At 42.2% G+C, this 23,374-nt stretch overlaps 1 protein-coding gene and 1 long non-coding RNA gene across 4 annotated transcripts in view; one reads left to right on the top strand and one right to left on the bottom strand.

The window, feature by feature from the left end:
• Window positions 1-23,374, top strand: part of LOC137861047 (uncharacterized) — a 34,291-nt gene that overhangs the window by 5,074 nt on the left and 5,843 nt on the right. For both annotated transcript variants that reach the window (XR_011099335.1, XR_011099336.1), the window contains exon 2: window positions 7,275-7,373. This is a non-coding gene — a long non-coding RNA (uncharacterized lncRNA). The remainder of the gene's footprint in view (window positions 1-7,274; window positions 7,374-23,374) is intronic.
• The window catches only part of UGGT1 (UDP-glucose glycoprotein glucosyltransferase 1), a 42,125-nt gene continuing 38,106 nt past the window's right edge, over window positions 19,356-23,374 (bottom strand). For both annotated transcript variants that reach the window (XM_068692027.1, XM_068692026.1), the window contains 5 exons: window positions 22,726-22,886; window positions 22,131-22,245; window positions 21,300-21,416; window positions 20,804-20,963; window positions 19,356-20,347 (listed from right to left, as the gene is read on the bottom strand). In XM_068692027.1, the coding sequence (XP_068548128.1) occupies window positions 20,322-20,347; window positions 20,804-20,963; window positions 21,300-21,416; window positions 22,131-22,245; window positions 22,726-22,886 (579 nt within the window). In that variant the 3' untranslated portion in view covers window positions 19,356-20,321. The remainder of the gene's footprint in view (window positions 20,348-20,803; window positions 20,964-21,299; window positions 21,417-22,130; window positions 22,246-22,725; window positions 22,887-23,374) is intronic.

The following is a 23,374-nucleotide window of genomic DNA, read 5'->3' as shown; positions in this document are numbered from 1 at the left end:
GCAGGCTTCAGCGACATCAAATGGACTGTTGTTTCTGAACAGTTACTTGTTAGGGTCTTTCTCCTCTAGGTTCATTCTTAGTTTTGTGTATGTATATCTTTTGGTCATCTTAACAAGAGAAAGGAGCTAAATTAAAAAAAAAAAAAAAAAAAGCACATAAAATTCACAGTGTCAGTGAAATCTGTTGCAGGATTAGGATTAGAAACAAATCAGCATATTTACTTTTTTCATTTTTTTCCTCACTTTGGGAATCTCAAGAGCTATTTTACATTTTTGCTTGTGGGTTAGGTAGGAAGAACTGGTAGTTTTGCCTGTAATGTCTGATGCTTTCTGCATTTCCATATATTCACTCATATAGTGGTTTCTTTAATTGAAGTAGAAATTTCTGTGACTGAAATGATGCTGAAATGTTTCAAAAGCTGGAGGATGAAGATGGGAGAGGATGAGCAGAAGGGGATAAAGACAGACAAGCTGATATTCAGCAGACCATGTCTTCCTTACTAAGTTCAGGAGGGAACCCAAACATCTCCCACGGTTCTGTGTTGACAGCGAAGGGAATGTCACTGAAACCCAGTGCAACGTGCTGCTGTTTCCTGACCCTGGTGTCAGTAAACATATGGAAAGTTCACTGCCTGAGATCCAGTGCAAAAGGCTCTGTGGGAGAACACAACTTAAGCAACTTCTTGCCAATGGTACTGCTACCCAGTAGCTTAAATAACTGCAGCGAGTTCATTAACCTTTTGTTCCTTCTTGCCCTCGTAGAGAAGCACACAGATTCATACATGCTCTGAACTATACCCAAAAAGCGTCTTACCACCTTCTGGAAAGCAAGGCTGGGATAACCAAGAATTCTTCCTTGCTTCTGCCAACAAAGCTTTATTTTTCCTTATGTTTTCCTTGCTCTGTGTAAGGAGGAGGGTGACAGAAAGGCAGCACACTATCCAGTCATTGTTAGAGGACCCTTTCTCATCCATTAATCCTTCATTTTCTTTTCTTCTGTGTATTACCTGAAGGTAACAGAGGAGGGTTTTGGTTGGGCTGTGGGATAATGGAGAAGATCAGGAACCGAAGTGTCCACAGCTACTGTGCTCTGGGCACTCTGCCATGCCATACATAAAGCAGGTAATACAGAGAAGTTTGGATCTACAGTTAATTGGAAATATGCCAAAGCAGGCCGATACACAGACTGCTGGCAGAGATCGTGCACTGTGATAAAATGAATTGGAAGGTTGTCTTGATTAATTGCCTACTTCTTCTCACCCTCCCTCTATCTTGATCTTCCTGCCACCCTGATTACTGCAGGCACGTCTAACTTGTCAGCCATGTCAGCTAGCTCCCGTTTAAATGTGAGTAGTGGTTATAAGCCAAATTAGTCTTCCACTTCTGTTTCGCAAGGTGCTTCATGCTGTGAGATTTTGGTGTGCGATAATAAAGACTTGCAGGGCAACCTCCTTAAAACACTGAAGTAGGAGGGGTGTTTTTCTCCTCTAAGAACTCAGTTGTCTCCCTTCTCTGTGGAGCTGCTGGCTTAAAAAGGAAGAAAAAAAAGGAATCCCTCATTTTTTGGTGTTCTTTTTTGTTGTTGGTGGTATGTTTTTTTTATTTTATATATACATAGTTAATGCTGTAGGATTTCACATATCATTTCAAAATCCTGCAACAGTTGTATAGTAGTTCATAATACATGCCTGCACTGTGCCATGAAAACTCCGAGCAAGATGAGACCCTGCCTCAGGAAGCTGTCACTTAAATCAACAGAAAGGAGAATTAGTTTTACCACACCCATGGGCTATGGCAGCATCAGTTATCTTTGCATTAACAGTAAGGTAAGATTAGGAATTTCTCACTGTTAACAGTGTGAGGACCTGTGAACTTGTCTCATTAAGAATAAAGAAAAGCTGGCTCTAGTGTGACTTATGTTTAGACCTCAAAAATGTTTCTAACATCAAAAAAAAATTCCTTAAGTATTTTTAAAGTTGGCTTATTGGGGTATGTAAAAACACAAAATTTCTCACTACAGTTATTGTCACCCTGTTTAAATTAATCTATCATGCTTTCCTGATCTACAGAGCAGGGAATGAGTTATAATTTCTGAGAGGACAATGATGCGATGACACTGATGAGGGAGACTGAAGTCTCAAACCCCATCAGGGTGCATGAATCACGAGTTTTTTCCTCTCCAGTTAATTAGTCATTTCTCCTAGAATAATGAAGTCCTGTCTTTGATTTTGGAATTCCTGCCTCTTTTCAGATTTATTATTATCTCCAGATGGTCTGTTCTTTCTCCCCCCAAATTCTTCTCGTGTTATGAGGTGGGTTTTTTATAACCGTGTAATACACTAGCTTCTTTTCATTGATTAAAACTTCCCAAGGTTCTGTTTCGTGCAGCTAAAGAGCTGAAACTACAGCTTGGCATTTTATAGGCAATTATCCGCAGAGAAGGATGCATTTGGATTTGCGCTCTATCTTGGGGCTGTTAGAACACGACAAAATACCAGTTTCTGACCTAAAATCAGATCTTTCTGGGTGCCACCAATGGCTGCTCCCCGCACAGCGCTCGCTGGAGGTGGTGTTGGTCCCTTCTGCCCAGGAGCTGCCTCACTGAGGCACGCGGGGACGTGCGCTTGGCGAGGCTGGTGCGGACAGTGAGACCACGCACAGCACCTCAGGCTGCTAGAGCACAGGGAGATCTGTGGGGGAATGGCCAAGATTTTCCTTGGAAATCTGTGGGAGAGCTTCGCTAAGTATCAGCGGCCACCTCCATCTCTATAGCAGATGCCCTGGCTCCAAGCCTTCTGTCTGTGTGGACATCCTCTGTTTGTTAGGATAGTATTGCTGGGGGATTTTCATTATTTTGGAGTATTTTTAAAACTGGCCCATCTCGGGGAGCTGGAAATGAACATCTTGTAGCAGCTGCTCTCTACCATGTAACCTTCCTTCAAAGTACAAGGGCTCACCCCATCTCCCTGTCCTGCGTCCTGAGCGATGCTGATGCCCTCAGCAGCTGTCAGAACTTCATGGTCTGCATCTCTGCATCGCTCGTGCGCTGGAGCAGGCCAGGTCTGGGCACGTGCATGAGCAGCATGAATCCTTAAATCCTAGGGATTCAGAGCTTGCAAGGGCGAAGAATGTCGTTTTGAAGTCAGGGCTGAAAACAGCAGAGATAGCACAGTTAAACAATAACCCAACACCCAGGGCCATACTGCTAGCTGGGCAGCAGAGAGGTGATGGGGTGGTTTGGGAAGTGAAATTGTGCTTGGCACTGAGATTCAGAGCAAGAAGTGTGAAGGTGGTGCAGTGGAGGAGGAAAAGACAGCTGAGGGAAAGGAAAGGAAGGGAAGGGTTAGAAAGCCTGAGCTCTAGCTCAGGAGGGGAGAGGGCTGCAGGCATCAGACCCTGAGCAGCAAGTTTTCATTACAAAGATGCAGAAAATGGATGGCTTCAACACTTTTTTACGTAAAGTCCATGTTCAGACATGGTCTGTTTTCAGTTACGTTCATATGTGGCTACTAATAAAAAGTGTGCAGAGCTAGACTTGTGTAGGTATTGAGTTGCAAATGAACAAATGACAGAGAGGATCTGAATCTGTTCTGGTGTCTGCACCTGCCCTGTGAGGAGTGTGAAGCTTTCACAGGTATCAGCACACCCAGCACTGCAAGTGGTGTGTTCAGCAGCACATCATTCCCATTGCAAGCTGCCTGCTTGCTCTGGGTTTCTTATCCATGGGCTGCTTCTTACAAATCAATCATTTCTTGCTCCATTTCAGAGTTTAGTTTTGTTGCTGTTCAGCCCCAATTCAGCTCCTTTAATCACCCCATGCTTTCCTGTCGCTAATAGGTCTGGCACAGCAGTGCAGTGTTGAAGGAATTACCAGTCCAGAGCCCGTAGAGAAGTCAGGGGAATAAGTAAATTTTCTGAGAGGTAAACTGTGCCTGCATCCTGTGGGAGTGGAAGAGAGCCAGGGTTTATTTAAGCAAGGATTAGCCGTACCTGCTGTCAAAGGCAACAGCTTGGTTCAGGCCACTCCTGCCATCCCTTGCTGGAGCCAACGCTGTCTCTTCCCATCGCCTCTCCCTTTGGCACTGCCCCAGCAATACCTGCTGTGTTTATGCCTCACCAGTCCTGCGGCAACAAGAGCAAGTGCTCCCATGCTTAGGAGTGTTTTGGGACTCAGGAATATATTCTGGGCCCATTCCACTGGCTTCATACAAACCTGTTTCTGCTGAAGACTTAAAAAGGAAGCGAGGACTTCTCCCCCAGAGCTGAGAGGAAGTATCGATACCTGCTGGTTGCTGCCAGACTTGAAAACACAGGGGCTTGTGTTCGGTCCACACAGTGTTCTGTCCAACTGGGACATCAGTACGTATATGCAGAAACACAAAGAGAGCTGGGAAACTACTCATGCTTCCCTGTTCAGAAGTGTGCTGCTGAGAAGGAAAGTGACCTGCTCCAGTTGGAGCTCCAAAGAGGGATCTGTCCAGATCTAGCATTTCCCACAATAATGCTAGGAGGGAGTTTGTTGCAGCTGGAGAGAGTTTGGTGTTCAGCTGTGTGTTTGAGAGGCCAGCAAGAGGTGCTGCGCTCTGAAGCAGGACTTGAAATCTTCAGGAACTCTGCGTGAGCTCGTGGAAGGCCGCGTCCAACTTTTATCTCAATCCCCTACCATAGAAAGGACGGGAACAAGGATTTAAAAGAATATAAAATACTTTTGACTTGTAATGAGTATTTCTTGGTTTTGGACATTGAAGGGACTCGGTACAGGTGTAAGAGACTTTCCCAGGGTGACATCTCACAATCAGTGAGCACATCAGTTCTGAGGTCCTGACAGAGCTGCCCCTGTCACACAGTTAAGGGAGGCACACACACTCAGCTGCTGAATGTTTGCATGCATGACCACCTCTCTGCTCCCCTCTCTCAGAGGGAGAAAAACAGCTCTGCTCCAGGAAAGGAGGGAGGGGAGAAAAGGAAATGAAAATGTAGAAAGTAGATTGAGTGAGTAACATGTCTGGAGGCCTGCCTGCCCGTCCTTAAGCTGCTGAGCAACTGTGGTGCTGTTCCTGAAGTACTTGGGTGTGTGGAGCCACGTGGTAGAGGAAAAAAGTGCAAGTCCAGTCCTGAAAATGAGATCCTAAATCCTTGTGTCTACTTAGGGTGTCTGAAAACCTTCGTCAGTGTAGTCTGAAGCTTACGTATAGAGAAAAGTACCTGGCACGCAGCCTGCGTAAACCTTTTCAATGTCATGCTCTGCACAGTTCATCTTCAGCCAGTGATAGAAAGAGGCCTTAGATAGCAGAAGTGGTCTCACTCTATTTTCTGTGCAGCTCAGCTGGAAAAGTTACTGTTTCTGTGCATCACATGGATGTTATTTCAAGTGTTTTGGACTAGGTTTAAGAAGCCCCAAGTGGCTCTTCTCTCTCATTCACTTGGTTTTGGGATCTGCTTTCCTAAACAGTCTGAGACAAGTGTTTGTGTTTCTTAGAAACTAAGGTCCTGATCCAAAAAGCATTTAAATTTTCAGGAATGATTTCACTCCGTGGAAAACTGCCTCTCCCTGCCTCTAGGATGGAACAAAACACCTCACAAGCTGTGACTTCCAGGACCCACAGCAGCAGCTGTCATTATCAGCCTAGGAGCGGGTGTGGATCTCCTGGCCTTTTCAGATTTCACGATGTGCCTGAAACCTCAGCTTGTGTGTTCACCCTTCCTGCCCCTGCAGCCAATTCCCATGCCATGCTGTTGAAACTGCAGCACGTGCAGGAAAGTTGGTGTGAGTAAGGAGGTGGGTAAGGGACCTGAAGTGCCTGTCTTGGGCTGATGGGCAGAGACTGGTGTTAGCAAAGCCCCTCTCTCAGCTTCAGTGCCCGGTGTTTTCTCTGATGCCTGCAGTGTCCTGACCTCCCTCCCTGGAGTCTGGCCAAACATGTGGCTTTTGGCCCTGCCCTGGATTTGAAGAAGGAATACAGTGTTAGTGTTACAGAGACAAGCTAGCACTGTGCCCATGGTTTTCAGGGAATTCCATTGTGCGCTTTCTATTTTTCTCCAAATACTCCTACTGTTTTCAGATAGTAATGGGAGCAAGGCTACAGCTTGGCTGCTACCTTTGGTACAGAAAAGGTGTAGAGCAGTAGTACGCAACTTCATTTTGCACAGGCTAATAATTGGTATTTTCCAAAATGGTTGTGTATTAGCTGCTTAACTGCAAGCAACAGACTTGTGCATTGCGGGTGCGCTTTGTGAACCTCAGAACCTGCGGGTTCTGCTTATGCCACAGTCTGTCAGATGAGAACAGCCAGAGAGGGGTATTTCACTTCCAGTACTGCTGTTCATGTGGCACTGCATGCTGAATGACTGAGCTACAGCATGCAGGGCTTTGCAGGGCTGTGCTTCTTGTCATCTGCAGCTTTTCGTTTCAGAAGCGTATTACCCATTAGCGCGCCAGCCCCAGCCATGGTCAGTTTAAATGTTACAGGTTTAGATTAAACAACAGCAACAACAAGCTGTCTGCTGAGCGCTGTTGGGACCGTGGAGGTGTCAGGATCCTAGTGAAGGCCGTGGCTGACCTCTCTCAGAGCTGGCTGTACCTCCCGGTGCTGTTTGCCGAGGGAGTGGTTGCACGAGTGAGTGCCTAGGGGCTGGAGTGCTTTGCATGGAGCTCCCTAACCTGCCTCTGCCTTAACAGAGTGATTGAAACCTCATAACCAGGCAAGCTTTGCCTGAAGTGTTCTCCGTGAGCATCTTGATGCTGTTTGAACTGCAGAAAAAATAAACACGGGCTGGGGATGTTTTCAGGTAGCACAGCTGTTGGTGAGGTGTGTTCCTGTGCCTGCAGCACGAGGTACAGACAGCAGACATAGCTCAGGCTCTCATGTGCTGTGTTACAGGTGAGCGTGTGCTCTGTTTGTTGCGGACAGACCGCGTGGATGTCCTGTACTAATAGCATACGTACACAGGCTGTTACCACAGAATGATGTACTTTAGTATCTGACGGGGTGCTGATGAGTGAAAATGAAAATTCGTAGTTTCTGATCAGTGTGAGTGTTTAGTTTGGTGATGAAATCCTTTCCTGTGCATGGCCTCTGCACTAGCCAGGCCTCAGATAAGACTCGATGACATGTTTTTTGCTGGTATCTTCACTGGGGGGCAGAAACTCATTTAGGACAAAAATCATTTTTCCCCTTGCTACTTGATGAGCTGTGAAGTTCTGCTTCAGCTGAGTGGTGTGAAATTATTGCCTTGAAACCACTGATTAGACTGAGCTCTGTTTTTCATTACAGGTTCTTTGATAACAGAGAAAATGGACACCTCTTCTGGAGCTGGTCTCGGAAAATGCCTGGAGGCTTATGCCTGTTGATGCAGCACTCCTCTCCTAGCGGGTAAGTGGCATTTATCTCTGTCACAAATTGTCTTTCTGTTGACCTTAAATCAACAGCAGGACCCTGGTTCTCTGTTAAGTTACTTTACTTTGCTTTTAATGGTCCAAATAAATACTGGTTCGGCAGGCTCATGCAGCTGTGTCATAGTTGTTAAGTTTGAAATTTGTTGGCAGTCTTTTGCTTGATCTTATCATTTGCTGCTCTCATTAATTAACTCACAGTTCAATGGCAATTAGCTTAGGATTCTTTTTCTCTGCATTTCATTGCAGGGACTTGATGCAGCTCTGGAATGTGATTATACTTTGCTGTAGTATATTCAAGCATGTTTAAATAATAAGTGGGGATTGCTCAGTAAATACCAGTAACGTGAATGTGTCACACAGCACCAGGGTAGTCTGTAGGACATTTTTTGTAGACTGTTTATTTACAGCTCTAATGGAACTAACAGTTGTTAATGCAGTAACTTGGCTCAGGCATCAACAAGTTCATTTGTATTCTCAATAACAACCACAGGCTGGCTTCATTTAAATGCTTACTTTTACTTTAAATGTTTGCTTCTACATTGCATATAATTTCATGTTAACTTTCAGCAGCTGAAAAAAATAACAATTTAGTCCCAGCTCACCACCTTCCATTATATCCAATGTCCTTCCATTATATACGCACTTTTAATTCATTTGCTCCTACCGCTTTTATTTGTATTGTATTTGGTGATGATGTGTTCTTAGAATCAGCCTGCTTGGTAAGCTGGCCTGTCAGAAAACAAACCCACCGCCCAAAAAAAGCAGTTATTCTCATCAGATCAGCTGGATCAACCTCTTTGCTTTCAAGGTGTGCAGTTAATTCTGTGGCTGAAAGGAAGGAGGCTGAAGCCAGCCATTTCTGGGACCATACTTGAACTAGATCAGGTCAGACTGTACCTACGTTACTCCCTCCTGCAGTCTACACACTAGGAGATGCTCAGATGAGATTGATTTACAACTTTGGTAATACTAGCAAAAGAGATTGGTATAATCCTAGGTTGGTGGGGTTTTTTAGTCCAAATTTCACCTTCTAAAGCTAGGATGTGCCTCTGTTTTATGTTCTTCTTGTGTAATTGGCTTCTTTTATTTATTTTTTTTGGCTCTGGACATGCCAAGTATGGTTACACGATGTTGCTTTTATGTGAACGAATATGGTATTTTGCACATTGGATGAGGTTGGATGGTATTGAGAGGGACAAGCCTTTAAATGAATGGCACTTGCTCTTTCACTGTCATGAAATGCCATTTCAAGCAAAGAAAAAGAATGGAAGTCAGTGGATTGTGTAATTTGTGTGGGTAATACACTCAATTTGTTTGTAACAAATTCATGTAGTTGGTAAAGTTTTGCAAGTTGTGGCTCTGAAAGACTGTTTGAATGACAGAGGTGGTATTCTGCATGGAAATCTCTCCAAAATTCTGGTGCCTTGATCTGTACTCACAGCAGCTGAATTGAAATTTGCAATTGACTGCTTTCATGTTTGCTTTTTCTCCAGAAATTACTTTAAGACTTTTTTTTTATTGTTTCATAGGTTTGAACTAGTCTGTGTATGCAGGTCTTAGCTACCATTCAGAAAAAGTCTCAAGTGTAATAAATTTTTAAATGCTCACTGGGCCATACAAACAGACAAAATTCAGTTGGTGTGACTGAATACATTATTCATTGTTATGTGTTATTAATAACCTTGTAACTCACCAGTGACAGCAAATCAGAGCCAAAAGTGAATCAAAAAGGGCATAAATTATTGAAATAAATAATGTATCTGCTTTCAGGTCATGAGTTCATCATTTAAACCACAGTGTTTTTCTTTGCATCCTTTTTATTTCTGTGCTATTTAGTACTTTGCCTCCTGCCATTAGGTTAGTTAGAGAAGGTTGTTTATTGTTTTCTAATCAGATGATAAATTAATTCTTTCCTGTCCCTCTCATTCTGCTTTGTATTTCTATCATCAGAGTGGCCTAGCTCCTGATTTCAGTAAAACTCTACTTATTTACTTGTTCTCCTGTGACATACAGACTGAGACCATGCAGAGCACTTGTTTTGGAGCAAGTTTTATGTCTCTGAACTCTTGCTGCAGGAAGCATGGGAAAACTAGTTTGTGAAACATCCGTCCTCTTCTCCATGGGCATGCTGGGGTAAACAGCAAATGATGTTTTGGAAAGAGGCTTTGAAATGTGGGTTCCTGTTGTGTGCGGTACAGGCATATACCTCTTTCCCCATACCCCTAATCCCAGGAAGCTAAAGATCTGAACAGAAGGGAGTTTGGGGCTGAGTTTGAATGTGATGCTCATGCTGGGGTTACATAAAAGCTAGGATATCAAACTTGTGGGCTGAGATAAAGGCAGGGTAATAAGGAAGGCGTGGGTAGCGGAGGGTAGGGAAAAAGAAAAGTGGAAAAACAAATGATGCCAAATTCTAGTGCAGCGTTCTGGCTGAGCACAAGGTTCTGTGCTACGGGACACCCATGGGCCAGCCTGGGCCCCCTGTCCTGGCCGTGTCCTCTCCCTGCTCCTGGGGCACCCCCAGGCGCCTCGCTGGCAGGGCAGCACCGGGAGCTGGCAGGCCCTTGGCCCCAGGTGAGCACTGCTCAGAAGCTGATGAGTCTCCCTGATGGTAGGGCTGGTGTGAGAAGAGAAGGCCGTCACTGTGCTTCCCCAGTATAACTTGGCATAAAGTGGTAATAAGCCAAAAAATATGCCTAATTCAAGGGCTTTAAAACCAGTTAGTGTAAGTTTAGGATACTGAGAAGTAGCCAAAGCAGTGGCTTACTTTCTCGAATTCTGGGCTGTTTACTAGCAGCAAATGCATTTCTGGGAGCATCTCTGCATGGTGTGTGCCCTGGCCAGTGTTGTGGTTAATGTGCCAAGCAGCTACTGACCTGTAAGTGCAGCTTTTCTCCTGTTTTCCGCTACATGGGCATTAAGCTTTACAGCTTAATTCACAGTATGTGAATGAATATATGAAGCTCATAGGTGGTTGCAAGGTGAGGTCCTTACAAACAGGAACTTCCTAAGATTTCATTCTTTTTCACCTTCATCCCTGAAACATTTGGGCTCTGCTGAAAATCAAGTTCCAGAGGTTAAAATATTCCACTTGTGTTTGGGGCTGAAGCTGTCTTCAGATCACTCTCCTGCTTTTAGAATGCAATTCTTGCTTTGATCAGCAGTGCTAAGCAATCAGGAGCAATGCCAATGCTCCACAGGTCCAAGATTGCCATAGGTTCCCCATGTACTAGCTGTCTGGCAGAGGGAAAGCAGGGGAGGCAAGAACTTCGAAGATAAGGAAGAGAAAGATCATATTTTGCTTCCCAGTGGGTTTGTCCAGAAAAATAAACAGCCAGGTACTTGGGAAAGCAGACAAAAAATGTACTTCAAAGTGTAGAAAGAGCATACCTTTAGCTCTCATGTACGGCTCAGAAGGCGTGTACTTTTGTGACAGGACTCAGTCACAGCATGCTTTTGTGTGCTTTAACGCTGTATTTCTGGTGTCCACAAAGCCTTTCGAAAAGAAAGCAAATCAGTATCAGTGGACAGAATAAAAGCCTTGAAAATGTATGCTTGATTTATAGAGCCTTATGTGAATCTCACATGAGTTACCCAGGCAAAAGTGTTTCTCCAAGTGGAATGTGAGAAAGCAGCATCTCTTGGAAGTGTGATCTTCCTGTAAGAAGTACTAACTTCTGCCTTTACGTCCAAGTTCATTCTGATGCAGTGGGAGGTAGGAAGATGGTTTTAAAACTATGCTGGGGGTTTCTAAACTACTTTCTACATAATTTTTTGCCCACTTTATCAAAAAGCTTGTGACGGTCATAATCAGACACAGGACAGTGGCCCAAATAAACCTGGCTCAACCTAGTGTGAACATTTCTGTGTTTCCAGCCCATTTCTCCTAGAATCAACCAATTTTTGTAAAAGAGGTGTCCTAATTCTAGTGTAGTACTAAAAAGGCAGGGTGATCTTCATTTGAACGAATAGATTGGCTCTTGAGTTGCACTAGGAAGTGGATGGTAAGTGAAATGGAAGTGGCTCCATGGGATTTTGTTATTAATAAATACTGTGTGCATGTATGTGGTGTCTCTGTTTGGTTTTATGTTAAACACAACAACAGATCCAGAAGTGGATCTATTGGCGGCTCCTTTTCCTGGAAGCAGTTAGACTTTTCAAGGTAACTGTTTTTGAACTTCACCAAAAGCCTTTATAATTTAATGGCAGAAAGTCTAGCAAATGTAGCAGTATTTCCAGTAGATGGTATTCATTGCGTGTCTTAACGTGCACGCAGTGCAGCTGCAGGGCATGACAGTTCTTCCTCTTTGTGGCTGTTTTGGGTAGAGCTTGCCAAGCTCCAGTTTTCTGTCTTTGTACTTTTTTTTGTTTTTAGCTGAATGTCACACCAGGCCACATGGGACAAATATTTCCCGATTTATAAAAATTGCTGGGAATTGCTAGCAAGGGGTCAGTAGGCTCTTATGGTTCTTTTCAGCAGTGCACGTGCTCCATCTACAGGTCAAAGAATCTGCTAATAAGGTCATTCATTATTCAGCCTGTTGAGATTGCTTTCCTGCAGTGTAGCGATAAAGGGACAACGCAGCTAAAGAGCTACCGCTGAGCCCACCAGTGTCAGCCTGAGTAACCAGCATCCAGCTGAAAGTTGGGTCACCTACCAAAAGGTAGCTTTTGGGGAGAAAGAATTTGGCTTGTTTCTTCAATGAGAAAAGGTAAAAGTGCTGCATGGAAAGGAGTGGGGTGGCTGCAGGGATTTAAAAAAAAAAAAAAAAAAAGCTGTAGAAGTTAACAACAAATGCTCTCGTGAGGGGAAGGATGAGTGTGCTGTTACCATGTGTGAGCTTAGGTTGGCAACTGGAAGATGATTTCCATTACTGTCAGTGTGCTGAGGTTTGAACAGCTTCCCAGTAGTGGGATGGAGGAGTAAGAAATCTAAACCTCAATTTAAAGTGATCTGGGTAAATCTGGGAATGGGGATTTTTGCAATAACAGTTGTGGCATTCAGGTACCGGGTTTGGTGACTCGGGTGGTACCTTTCAAGCCAGCAGTCCACCGTGCTGAGGCACAAAATTAAAATGCAGACATAAAGCCTCCTACTTTTTCTTTTTTTAAAAAGATGCAAGTCAAATGGCCTGTGAAAACAAAACAGTGTGTTCTTACGTGGGTCTGGACAGATCAACAGCAGTGAAGAGTTTTCTCCTATAAGCTTGCCAGCGTGCCTCCGTTCTCAGCTAGAGACACATTGCTGGGGTAAGAGCATAATTCGGTCAGCATGTCTGTTAATTGGCCTTCGTGGCTGCCAGTATAGCAGCTGATAAGGCCTTGTTTAATGAGAGAGAAGCAGAGTCTTGAACGGATCTTAAATGCCGTTCAATTTAGGGACAAGAAGTAGTACGTTGAGAGAAAAGTTCTTAACCCGTTTACATTTGTTACTAGGTGAGGGTGTCAATTTTAAAAATAAAACCAGGGTACTCCCTGTGTGTGTGTTGTATGTAGAAAGAGTCCTAGTGGTGTGCTGTAGTTCCTCTGCTGGTAGCACTCCTAGCTTTATTGGTCTGATGCAATACATGGAAAGCAGCTGACGATTTTAAGCTTTTTTCTTTTTTTTTCTCCTGAAGGGAAAACTCAGTGACTGGTATTTAAGAAGAGTCTGAGGGGGTGGATGGGAAAATCACCAACCCAGTCATGTTAGGTTTTGGTAACTGCGGAAGATAAGGCTGGTGCTCCACAGTAGGTGAAGCAAAGGGCTACTGGTCCAGATGTCTGACACAGCACAGGGGAAGCTCTTGGGACATCAGTGATGTCCTGAGAGCAGAAGTGACTCTTGAGAGGGTTTTACAGAACATAATTCTCATCCGACAAGTGCGACTTTGAGGAATGATAGGTTTGGGCTTAATAACAGCATCAAATGCATATATAAATCCTTCACAAGAGCCTACCTCGTTGCTCCAAAATAATGTTACTATATAGCCGATGTCTAGAGCATGCGTTAAAAGGATTAAGAACCTGCTAACAAAGTAGCAATGATTAGTGGGAATCCCTATCAAGTAGGTGTTTCAGAATCTTTTTTTTTTTTTTTTCCTGTAAAGGTTCTGCAGTGATTGGTACTATTCAGTGCTTTCATAAAGGTCTGGAAGTAATTGTGGTGACAGCTGTTTAGCGGCAGTGAATCATACACAGCAATGCAGATTTCTTGGGGCCTCTTTCTGGAAGGGAACAAAAATATATAAAAAAAAAAAAAGCATTTCAGTAAGGCAAATTAGAGATTACACATCTAGGAATAAGACACACAAGAACTTCCTAGAAATAGGAAACTACATTCTTGAGTCAAAAAAAATAAAAGGATTTAGTGATTGTAGCAGACAAGCAATTCAAAAGAAATTCTCAGTAGGACAGGCAGAAAGCCTCCTGTTGTGCTGGAAGATACGAAAGGCAAATGAGCGTGGATACACATGCTAATGTTTTTCTTTGTGCAGTGTTGATGAAATTGATCCTGGAATACTTGGAATAATATATTCAGTTTTGGTGCCAAAAGTTCCTTTTCTTTATTTAAGAAATCAAAAATCAACCAAGCAAACCAGAAAATATCAAGAAAACAGTTTAAAGGATGAAGGTACTGCGTTGAACTCTGAAGTCCTCACTTTCTTTGTTGTAAGTAACACAGGTGGAGAAAATGTTGGATCTAACAGAGTAAGATCTTAGAGATGTTCTTTTCAGCAGAGAAAGATGTAGCAAATTTGAATGGCAGAAACTCTCCCCAGAAAAGGGAAGGGGGAAAAAAAAAAAAGACAAAAAGAGATGCATGGCTTTGCTGTTGGGAACCGATTTGAGCAAACAAAGCAGTTGTTTCTCCATTTTGTGGTATGCTGTAGCAGGGAGCTGTGAGTGTGTGCTGTACCAAGGGTGGCTGTGGTTAGTAGAGGAGCAGTAGTGGAAAATACAACAGCATCCAACAGAGATGGGACTAGTGAGCTCTGAAGCTGGTGACAAAGTGCATGGCATTCAGCTAGGTAACTGGCTGCCCACTCCTAAAGATGGGTGTGAGTCTTAGCCAGTCCCCTCCCATCCCTGGAAGCTGGGAGAGCTCAGTAATGAGCTAAGTGCTTGCCAGCGGGTGCCAGGGTGCTTCCCCCCTGCTTGCAGGCTCAGCAGTGTGCTCGGGAGTGTCCTCCACCTCCAGCGTGTTTGTGCTGAGGTGCAGTAACAGCAGCAGGTACAGAGGCAGAGCACTTCCTCATCACTGCCTCTTCCCTGAGCTGCCCAGACACACAAGAGGACCCTGCTGTGCCATTACCAAGTGTATTTCAGAGTTCTTTATTCCAGATTTTCACACAGAAGAAACATGGCTTTCATTCCTCATCAAACCCCAATTTGTCCAATGAGGAACAAATTCAATGTATTCCAAGCACAAGGTAATATGTCTTAGCAACAATCCTAATAAAGTCCAGTCAGCAATAAACCCTAGCAGTCAGAAATGATTCTCCTCGAGTTTCCTGATTAGGGAATGCTCATCAATTATCTGGATTCCAACAAGCAGCTGGCATATGCGCTGCAGACAGAAAGGGAGAGTAGGGGGAGAAGTCTTTTAATTATCTTCAAGTCAGCAAAGATCCATATGTTGAATCAAAACAGATGGAGTGTAGAATCCACCAACAATGCTTTTGACTGGCTAAGTACAGGTATATGGCTAAGAGGAAGGCAAAGCAGATGCAGAGAGCATTTCCTTGAATTCTTTTGGCTTGAACGTTAGTATATTTACACTGTCAACGCTAGCCAAGGTTGAAGTGTTATATGTAAATACAGCATCAGGATGAACCTTTCTGTGGTGACTCAGGGCAGCTGTGTGGAAGCTGCAGGGTGTGGGAAGGTCAGCTGCCTTCGAGGGAGCTGTGCTTTGTGTTGCTCCTGTAGTGGCTGTGGTAAGGAGTTGGCATGTTTCTGAGTCTTTGTTCCAGAGGGCACAGGTTTAATTCCTTTCCTGGGGTGCACTTCAGGCATTTCTGCAGTGACTGCAAGTCAGGCTGGACTTGTCAAACACAAAACATTTTATGGTTATAAGTTGGTGAGATGTGTGAGTGAGGAACTGTGCAGCAGCTGGGTGGATCTGCAATGGTGTTGGGAGCTCAGTTCTTCCCAAGTCCCAGCCCTGAGGCTTGCACCTACACTCTGAGCATCTCCACTCACCTCCACGTGGTAACTGAGTCTCCCCAGGCCATTAATTCAGAGCAGGTCAGTAAATCTTTCAGTGGCAAAGCTTGCTCTGCTTATGGATGAGAGTGAGCTATAGTTGCTGGAAATTACTTTTAAATTCACTGTTGAGGAAGTGAACTGCCAGGTTGGACACACAAGTAATGCCTTGCACATGTGGCAAGAGGTCCAGAGGCAGGCAGGACATGGTGGGCAGCTACAGCAACTCACTGCTGCATATTTTTAACATTAAAAGGGAGGGGCTTACATGTGGCATATTTTTTTCTTGCTGCTTCCTTTTCTGCTTTGTCTCCTAGGATTTGTTCTTGCTTTCCAAACCTGTGCAAGTTCAGACAACCTACTGTACAAGACCAAATACACATTTCTGACATTCAACTGCACCTTCGAGGAGCGGCTGAGGGAGCTGGGCTTGTTCAGCCTGGAGAAGAGGAGGCTCAGGGGCGACCTTATTGCTCTCTACAGGGACCTTAAAGGAGGCTGTAGTGAGGTGGGGGTTGGCCTGTTCTCCCACGTGCCTGGTGACAGGACGAGGGGGAATGGGCTAAAGTTGCACCAGGGGAGTTTTAGGTTAGATGTTAGGAAGAACTTCTTTACTGAAAGGGTTGTTAGACATTGGAACGGGCTGCCCAGGGAGGTGGTGGAGTCACCATCCCTGGAAGTCTTCAAAAGACGTTTAGATGTAGAGCTTAGGGATATGGTTTAGTGGGGACTGTTTGTGTTAGGTTAGAGGTTGGACTCGATGATCTTGAGGTCTCTTCCAACCTAGAAATTCTGTGATTCTGTGCAAAACCATCTACTTTTCAGTTTTTTGATAAATAAAGACTCTGTTTTGGAGCCTTTTCTTAGCTTTCCGTGGGTTTTTCAGAGTTGACAAAATCCAGATTCAGCTTTGTAGTTGTAAGAATTATGATTTGAGAACAGTAACGTTTCTGTTTACTATGAATTTAATAGCATAAGACTAGAAAACTAACCTAAAAGCACTAATTTTTTATTAGTAGGTAAAGTTGGAAAAATAAACACTTTACCTTAATGTAAGGTAACCTTAAATGTAAGACTTTTTCAATAGTCTCCTTTAAGTGTTATTTTAATACCATTCTTAGCAAGACCAGCATGGAAAAGGAACTCTAAAACTCTTCCTGTGTAATCGTTTTAGAAAGTACCACAGCTGAATACAAGAGTAAGTGAACAAAACGTACTGAGAGTAATGCCGTTAAAACATCAGTTATCAGAACCAAAATAATTGACATGAGAGACAGAGGTAAAGAACAGAAATTTATTCTGTTAGTCATCTTATTGTTGTCACTGAGCTACGAAACTCCCTGCAACCTCAGTTCAGGTTCATTCAATATTCATTCGAGAGTAACTCCCCGTCTTGGTTCACTAGGTAGCGGTGCCACAGAGGTATGGCATATTCTTTAAGAGATTACAGAAGTGGAGAGACCAAATGGTTTATAAAGGATTTGGTTCCTAAAAAAAACAACTGGATTGTTACTTTTTATTTTTTTTAAATCCCACCCCCTTTCATTTCCTTCTTTTACAAGAAATGCACCAGTAGCTCAATGAAGAGATAGCTTAACAACATACTTCAGTATTTCTCTACTTATTTTCCAGTAAGGCAGGGACATCTTCCTTTTAAAAGAATGTGGGGTTTTTAGCGTGAACATCTCGCCAACAGGACAAACTTGTTAGAGCCAGAGATGAGAAACAGCATCATCACTTTACCACAGAAGTAGCTTTCTAGACTGACGATCCAAAGTTATGCTGCAACCTCTTTAACCTCAATTTTCTATTTCTTGTAAGTTTTACAAGTTTACAGGAACAGGCCCTCAGTGGCATGATCAGAAATAGCTCCGTTTCAGTAATCATCCTGGAATAAGATGCTTTTTAGATTTATTTGGCTGAAGATTTTCTTTTAAGGCCCAGTTGAGCACTACCAGCAAGCATACGCACAGATCTAAAACAAGTGAATATCCTCCTTTCATTGTTACTCTTGCGTGCAAATAAACAGTAGCTTTCCAGGAAAAACTGTAGTAGTTCACATTCAAAATGACTAGTACCATGTGGATTTTATAATATACTTAAGAATAGGTACAGGACTCTTAGAAGTACAGCAAAATGTACAAAACCTCACAATACATGTGTGTCTGGTTTCTTCTTATTTCAATTAATTTAGTTTTTTTAAATAAAAAAATGAACAGAAGAGTATGGTCTCCATTAGAGAATTTTTCCTCCTCGTTATAGCTTGCTAAAAAGAAAAAAACAAGTAGTGACATGGCTGTTTAAGTGCATACATTAACTATTAAAATGGAGGAGAGCATACTTAAAGATAATTCTATAACTGACATTTACTAAAAAAAAAAATATTTTCTTCCTACCCAACTCCAAACAAGGCCTTGAAAATACTGTGCTCGATTTCAGAGGTTACTGTATTTTCTAGCTTCAGATAATATTTGACAAAAGTGAAGCCAAAGATGTTTGATAGCAGAAGATCTTGTTTTGCAAAAAACTTGCAATTTTCTTGTTCTGAGTGCTGGGACAGACTTTTCCCCTACCCACACACCACCCATCCTATATAAGCCTCCCCTGCTGTCCCCTGCTTGTGTGCCATTCCATGTGCTCCAGCATGGTGTAAGTGGGTTGTAGCTGAACACAGAAAGAAGAGCATTACAGGTGTTACATTATCTCTTTAAAACAGGCTAATTAACGTAATATTGAATTATTTTAATTTGTTGGCAGACACGTTACTGTTTTCTACACCAGAAAGAATTTTAGTGCAAGCCTGCTTAGCCTTAACTAGAACAGTTTGACAGCAAGCATGAGCCATGTGTAACTTCCAAAGCATCAAGGAGACTACTTGAATTGAAAACCCCACAAAGGGGAAGATACCTAAGCTGAAAACTCATACTCAGTTCATGGTTTGATATCTCCCTCTCACATTTGCTTAGCAGTCACTCTCAACAGAGGGAGACTGGCCTTTCCACTACTTTTCTGGAGTTACCATTTTCAATACTTACTAGCAATGTGCATGCAGCATGACTGGTTAGTTTACTGACCCATTCAGCAGTGACAGTGCTGTACATATAAGGGACCCTCTTTCTTCTCAACATCTTCTTTAAGAGTGTGGTTACTGAGTTGGGCATTTTCTTAAGCTGCCTATCCTGAGGCATTGCCCTTCTGAACAGTTTGAACTCTACAACTGCTGTCTTACAGATTCCTCCAAAACATGTATATCACATATAATACAATATTTCCAGACAAATATCTTAAAATAAGCCTGACTTTAGTGTGAAGCTCTTACAGCACAGAATGCTTACCCGTATAAAAACATAGGAGATGGAAATGATCCTAATCTGGATTTCTAAAGAAGCAAGGTATAAGGAGCTACATTTTATTTTAGAATAGAAATGCTAGTTTAATTCTTGTATTTCAACTCTTCCATGTCTCAGTGTTCTAGGGAGTAGACAATAACCTTACTGAATGAGGGAAGCAGGGTTTAAGGATTTTTAAGGGGTATGTTTGTACAACAGTAACTATTGCAGTTATCTTTAAAAATTAAACCACAACTATGAATTACAAAACGAGCCCAATATAACTTATCCTAGGAGCAAATTGTTTCCTTGTCTGTACAGTAAATGAAAAAAAATGCAACTAAAATATTCAAAAATCCAAATATCAAGTTAGGAGAATGTGTGCAAGCAAAAAAAAAAAAACAAAAAAACAAAGGATGAAAGGACTGAATGTGAACTAAAGCTGAAGACCTAAGAACTCCGAAGTTTTTATTCATGTGACAACATCTCTGTTTAAAGAAAAATAAAGAAATTTACATGATGAAAAGCTTCCAAGCTTCCACAGATTTTTTCCATAAACAAAAGAAAACATTCATGAATCAGTGAACCACAGAAATAGTAAAACCCTACCAGTTTTACAGATCGGTTTAAATTTTGAGCAAGAAGGAAGGAGGGCACTTTTATTTCCAGTCAGATGGGCTAGGATTAATTGAACTGTCAGATTTAATGTTCTGCTCACATTGTAAGCTTAGGCATTTGTATTTGGGATGGGCATTTACATAGATTGCAATAGCTTTACATTAAGCCCAACCTTCAAAAGTTGGGCAATAAAAGATGACAGGAAATGGTGACTAGGTAATGCTGAATTTGATAAAAAATGAAAGGCATACTGAAGAAATCTGAGAAAGCATTTTTGACTGAAAACTTGCAGATGAAACAGTATCCCAATTCAAGGCCTGATGATTCTGAGCCTTTTAAAGTTACCTGGAAAAATTAACTCCACCAGTTGAGGTTAGGACTTACGTTCTAGCCAGTTCAGATTGTTCTAGTCTAGTTCAGATTGCTGTGTCTGCATTTTCCAGGCTCTCAAGTTAGATCTGAGGCTAATAGGATCTTCATCAGTTGTGGAGGTAGCAACAGCTGAAGGAACAGGCTGTGGCTTTTCCAGTGGATTTTGAAGTTGTGATTCTGAAATGCTAAACTCCATCATGGGCTCTTTCATTGCCACCACAGGTGCAAAAAACAGTAATGCTAATTCCAGCAATCCAGATCTTATTTCATATGCAGAAATTAACCCATAGGCAAGTAATAAAAATGCATACATCATCCCATTCAATTATTCAGCAGTTTTGCAGACATACCGGAAAAAAACAAGCTTTCAATATAAAAATTGTCTATGAAACAGTCTAACTTGAGTTTTTCTCCATGGATCATAATTCCACATGAGCTGCTTGATCTGTAGAAGAGGAGAGAAGAATAAATACTCCATTTCCAGCTTCCTTAATTTGCAAATTGGTTTGAAACTTAATATTCAAACCCCAGACACTTGTTCTTCGCAAAGTTATCTGGGACTGAAGAACAATTAATTCCCCTATATCTATAATGGCACTGTAATTAAGGGTTAAGATAAGGCCAGGTTCATAAAATTGCAGGAACAGGGAGGATCTTTAATGGAACTGAAAAAAGTAAGAAATAGATCTCTCTGTTCTCTAGGTTTCAGCATCAAGTTACACGTGCCTGACTTGGCAAAGTGCTTCTGTGCCATTAAAATAGGCAATTAACACAATTTAACACATCCTCCATGCAAGCCGTTACATGGTGCAAGCTTACAGTGAATGAGCACGAGGCTTCACCCCAGTCCAAACAGGTAAGAAGGAGATTGCAGCAGAAGGAAGACAGTCAGAAAGATTACCTTGTGTGTGTTGTCCTGACATCTTAGCTGGTGTTCCTGTTTCTTTTTCTTTCTGGAAAAGACTCTGGAGCTGTTTGATTTCTTGATCATAGTCCTGCCATTCTGGAACTATACGCATTGCTGCTTGCAACTTGGGCTCTTTGGTCATTGGGTTATTACACTGCAAACAAAACACACAAACTGTTCAAACACTTAATGCATAAATAAGCTCTATTTACTGAACAGAGGAATGCTTCCCCCTGGTGGAATTAATCTGTTGTTAGTGAACACTTAGTACACACCAGTATTTCAGCTAGAGTACAGTGTAAAGACTCTTCACAAATTCATGGCGCCACCCCTCTAAGAAAAATACTGAATATAAGGGGGAAAAAATGAAGTACTGAAAACACTGAAGTAAAAATATAGGATGAGGCACCTAGATCTGAGATTGGGAAACGCCCTAAAATTTGTCATTATCTTATTTGACATAAGAGTGAGGGAGCCATACTGTACTTACTAGATCAATGGTTTTTGCTCTCTTCTTTGAGGAATCATCACACCATGTTTCACACCAAAGCCACTCCTGTGGCAGTGATTTAATTGGCACCTGGTGGATCATGTTGTTAGGCAAATCCTGTTGTGAAGAGTAAGATTTAGTAGCAGTTTCCACAGGGTGCAGTGCTGGGGGAACAACTGTCCCACCAGACAGCATTGAGAAGTTTTGTGATTTCTGTGAGTAGAGAGGTTTGTTCCCCAGGACAAGTGAAAAGTGATAGATCAACCTTTCATTCCAACCAGTCATTTGGAAAAAAATACGAAACTGAAAAATACAATTGTTAATCTTACTTTGTTGGAACTTAAGTCTAAGAGCAAACCTGTGTCAAACATGTACTGGAGTTTGAAGACCATTCTTAAGTAAATAAAAATGCCGTGTTACTTTTCCATGCATAACAGTATAAGCTTTATTTCCTTATATCGTATTTGTACTGACATTATCAAGTCAGTACACAGTAAACCACTTGGAGCCAGACAGCTCAAGAAACTTTGTTTCTTCAGCAGAGCTGAAGAAACATTCAGATACATTCTTCTTAAAGTTCAGCTGTGTTACATATTTACCTTGGAGTATACTGGAAAAACTGACAGTCTGAAGACAGGTAAGAGGAAGCTGTTGCTTCTGCCTACCATCTATGTTTGGTTCTATGCACATGTGCCTCATTTGATGGCAGGGAGTAATGGGACTGCCACTGGCATTTGGCTTCGGTAGATATTTGGCCAGGACAGGAGAGGTCCTAATTTGGCATCATATCACAGTACATGCATGCGTATGTACAATGAACTAAATACACACCTGATCGAGGTTAGACAGACTGTTAGGGTCCTGACTAAGACCCTGATATTGTCCTCTGAGTCGATCTCCAGCTGCTATCTTTCTGAACTTCTTCAGATCCACAACATACAGGGCACTACATGGAGATGACATAGTTAGCAGTGACATTTGACTGACACGTAAATTACTGCAGCACCAGTAGACCCTGAGATTTAATGTTAAAAACAATTTGATATACTGCCACCAATAGATTATCTAATATAAGGAAGGAAAGCAGTTCTAACTAAGGTCATGGCACGTACGCAAAAAAATACTCAACAAATCTATCTTAGCTTTGTTGTCATGCAGTCCCTTCTTCCAACATTTGTTATTAACAAATGAAGATGCCTGTTTAGTTAACACTTCAGTTCTTCATCTGTAAAAGCTGTATCATACTTAATAACTTCAGTGTCCCTAGTGCTTCCAATGGACCAGAGGCAATGGAACCTTAAAGAAGCAACAGTAAGCAAAAAGTGGTTCACTGCAGTGCTGTGGACCTCAGCTAGTTTTCTGCTAATTCTAATTCATAGCAAAAGCTTTCCACTTGCATTTTGGGGGGGGAATAACTCTTCAGTACCTGATATGGTATTTTCTTCCAGCTAAGTGACTTGCCCAGTATCCTGATTTCCAGAACCTGTAGCCATCCATTTCTCTTCGACTGTCACAGAACGGAGTATAACCGTAAGGAGCACCATCTAGATTGAAATCTCTTAATTCCTTTAGATCTGTGCGCACAATCTGAAGGGAAAGGACATTTTATTTTTATTTGTAGAAGCCTGCCAAGGGTTATTTTGAAATGCTGGTTAGGATTGAATTCAAACGGAGCTAACAGTGAAAAGACAAATCATCTGTTACTCTTCTCTACCATCATCTGCATTATGCATATGTAGTACAAAAACAGGGCACCAAGGCCACTGTCTCACTGGAGCTGGATCAATTAAACTTAAGTAATCTGATAGGGGTTTGCTTGACAACTTAAGTGCCAAATTGTTGCTTAGCAAGCAACAAAAATTCTCACTATAAATGAACTCTGCTATGATCCTTTGGTTTCCTTTCCTCTTGAAAGTTTGCAAACCCTTCAGAGATGAGGCTTTCTAATGTCTTTCTGATACAGACACTGTGGCAGTAATACTACTCTTAAAATACTACTCTAGCAGAAACAATCTACATTAATATATCTTTTAAAAACAGAGCAAAAACTGGATAAATTGAGAACAGCATAGCTT

This window comes from Anas acuta, chromosome 9 (assembly GCF_963932015.1).
Source record: "Anas acuta chromosome 9, bAnaAcu1.1, whole genome shotgun sequence".
Classification (NCBI taxonomy): domain Eukaryota; kingdom Metazoa; phylum Chordata; class Aves; order Anseriformes; family Anatidae; genus Anas; species Anas acuta.
The sequence above is the reverse complement of the archived record's forward strand: the minus strand, read 5'-3'. Positions and strand labels throughout refer to the sequence as shown.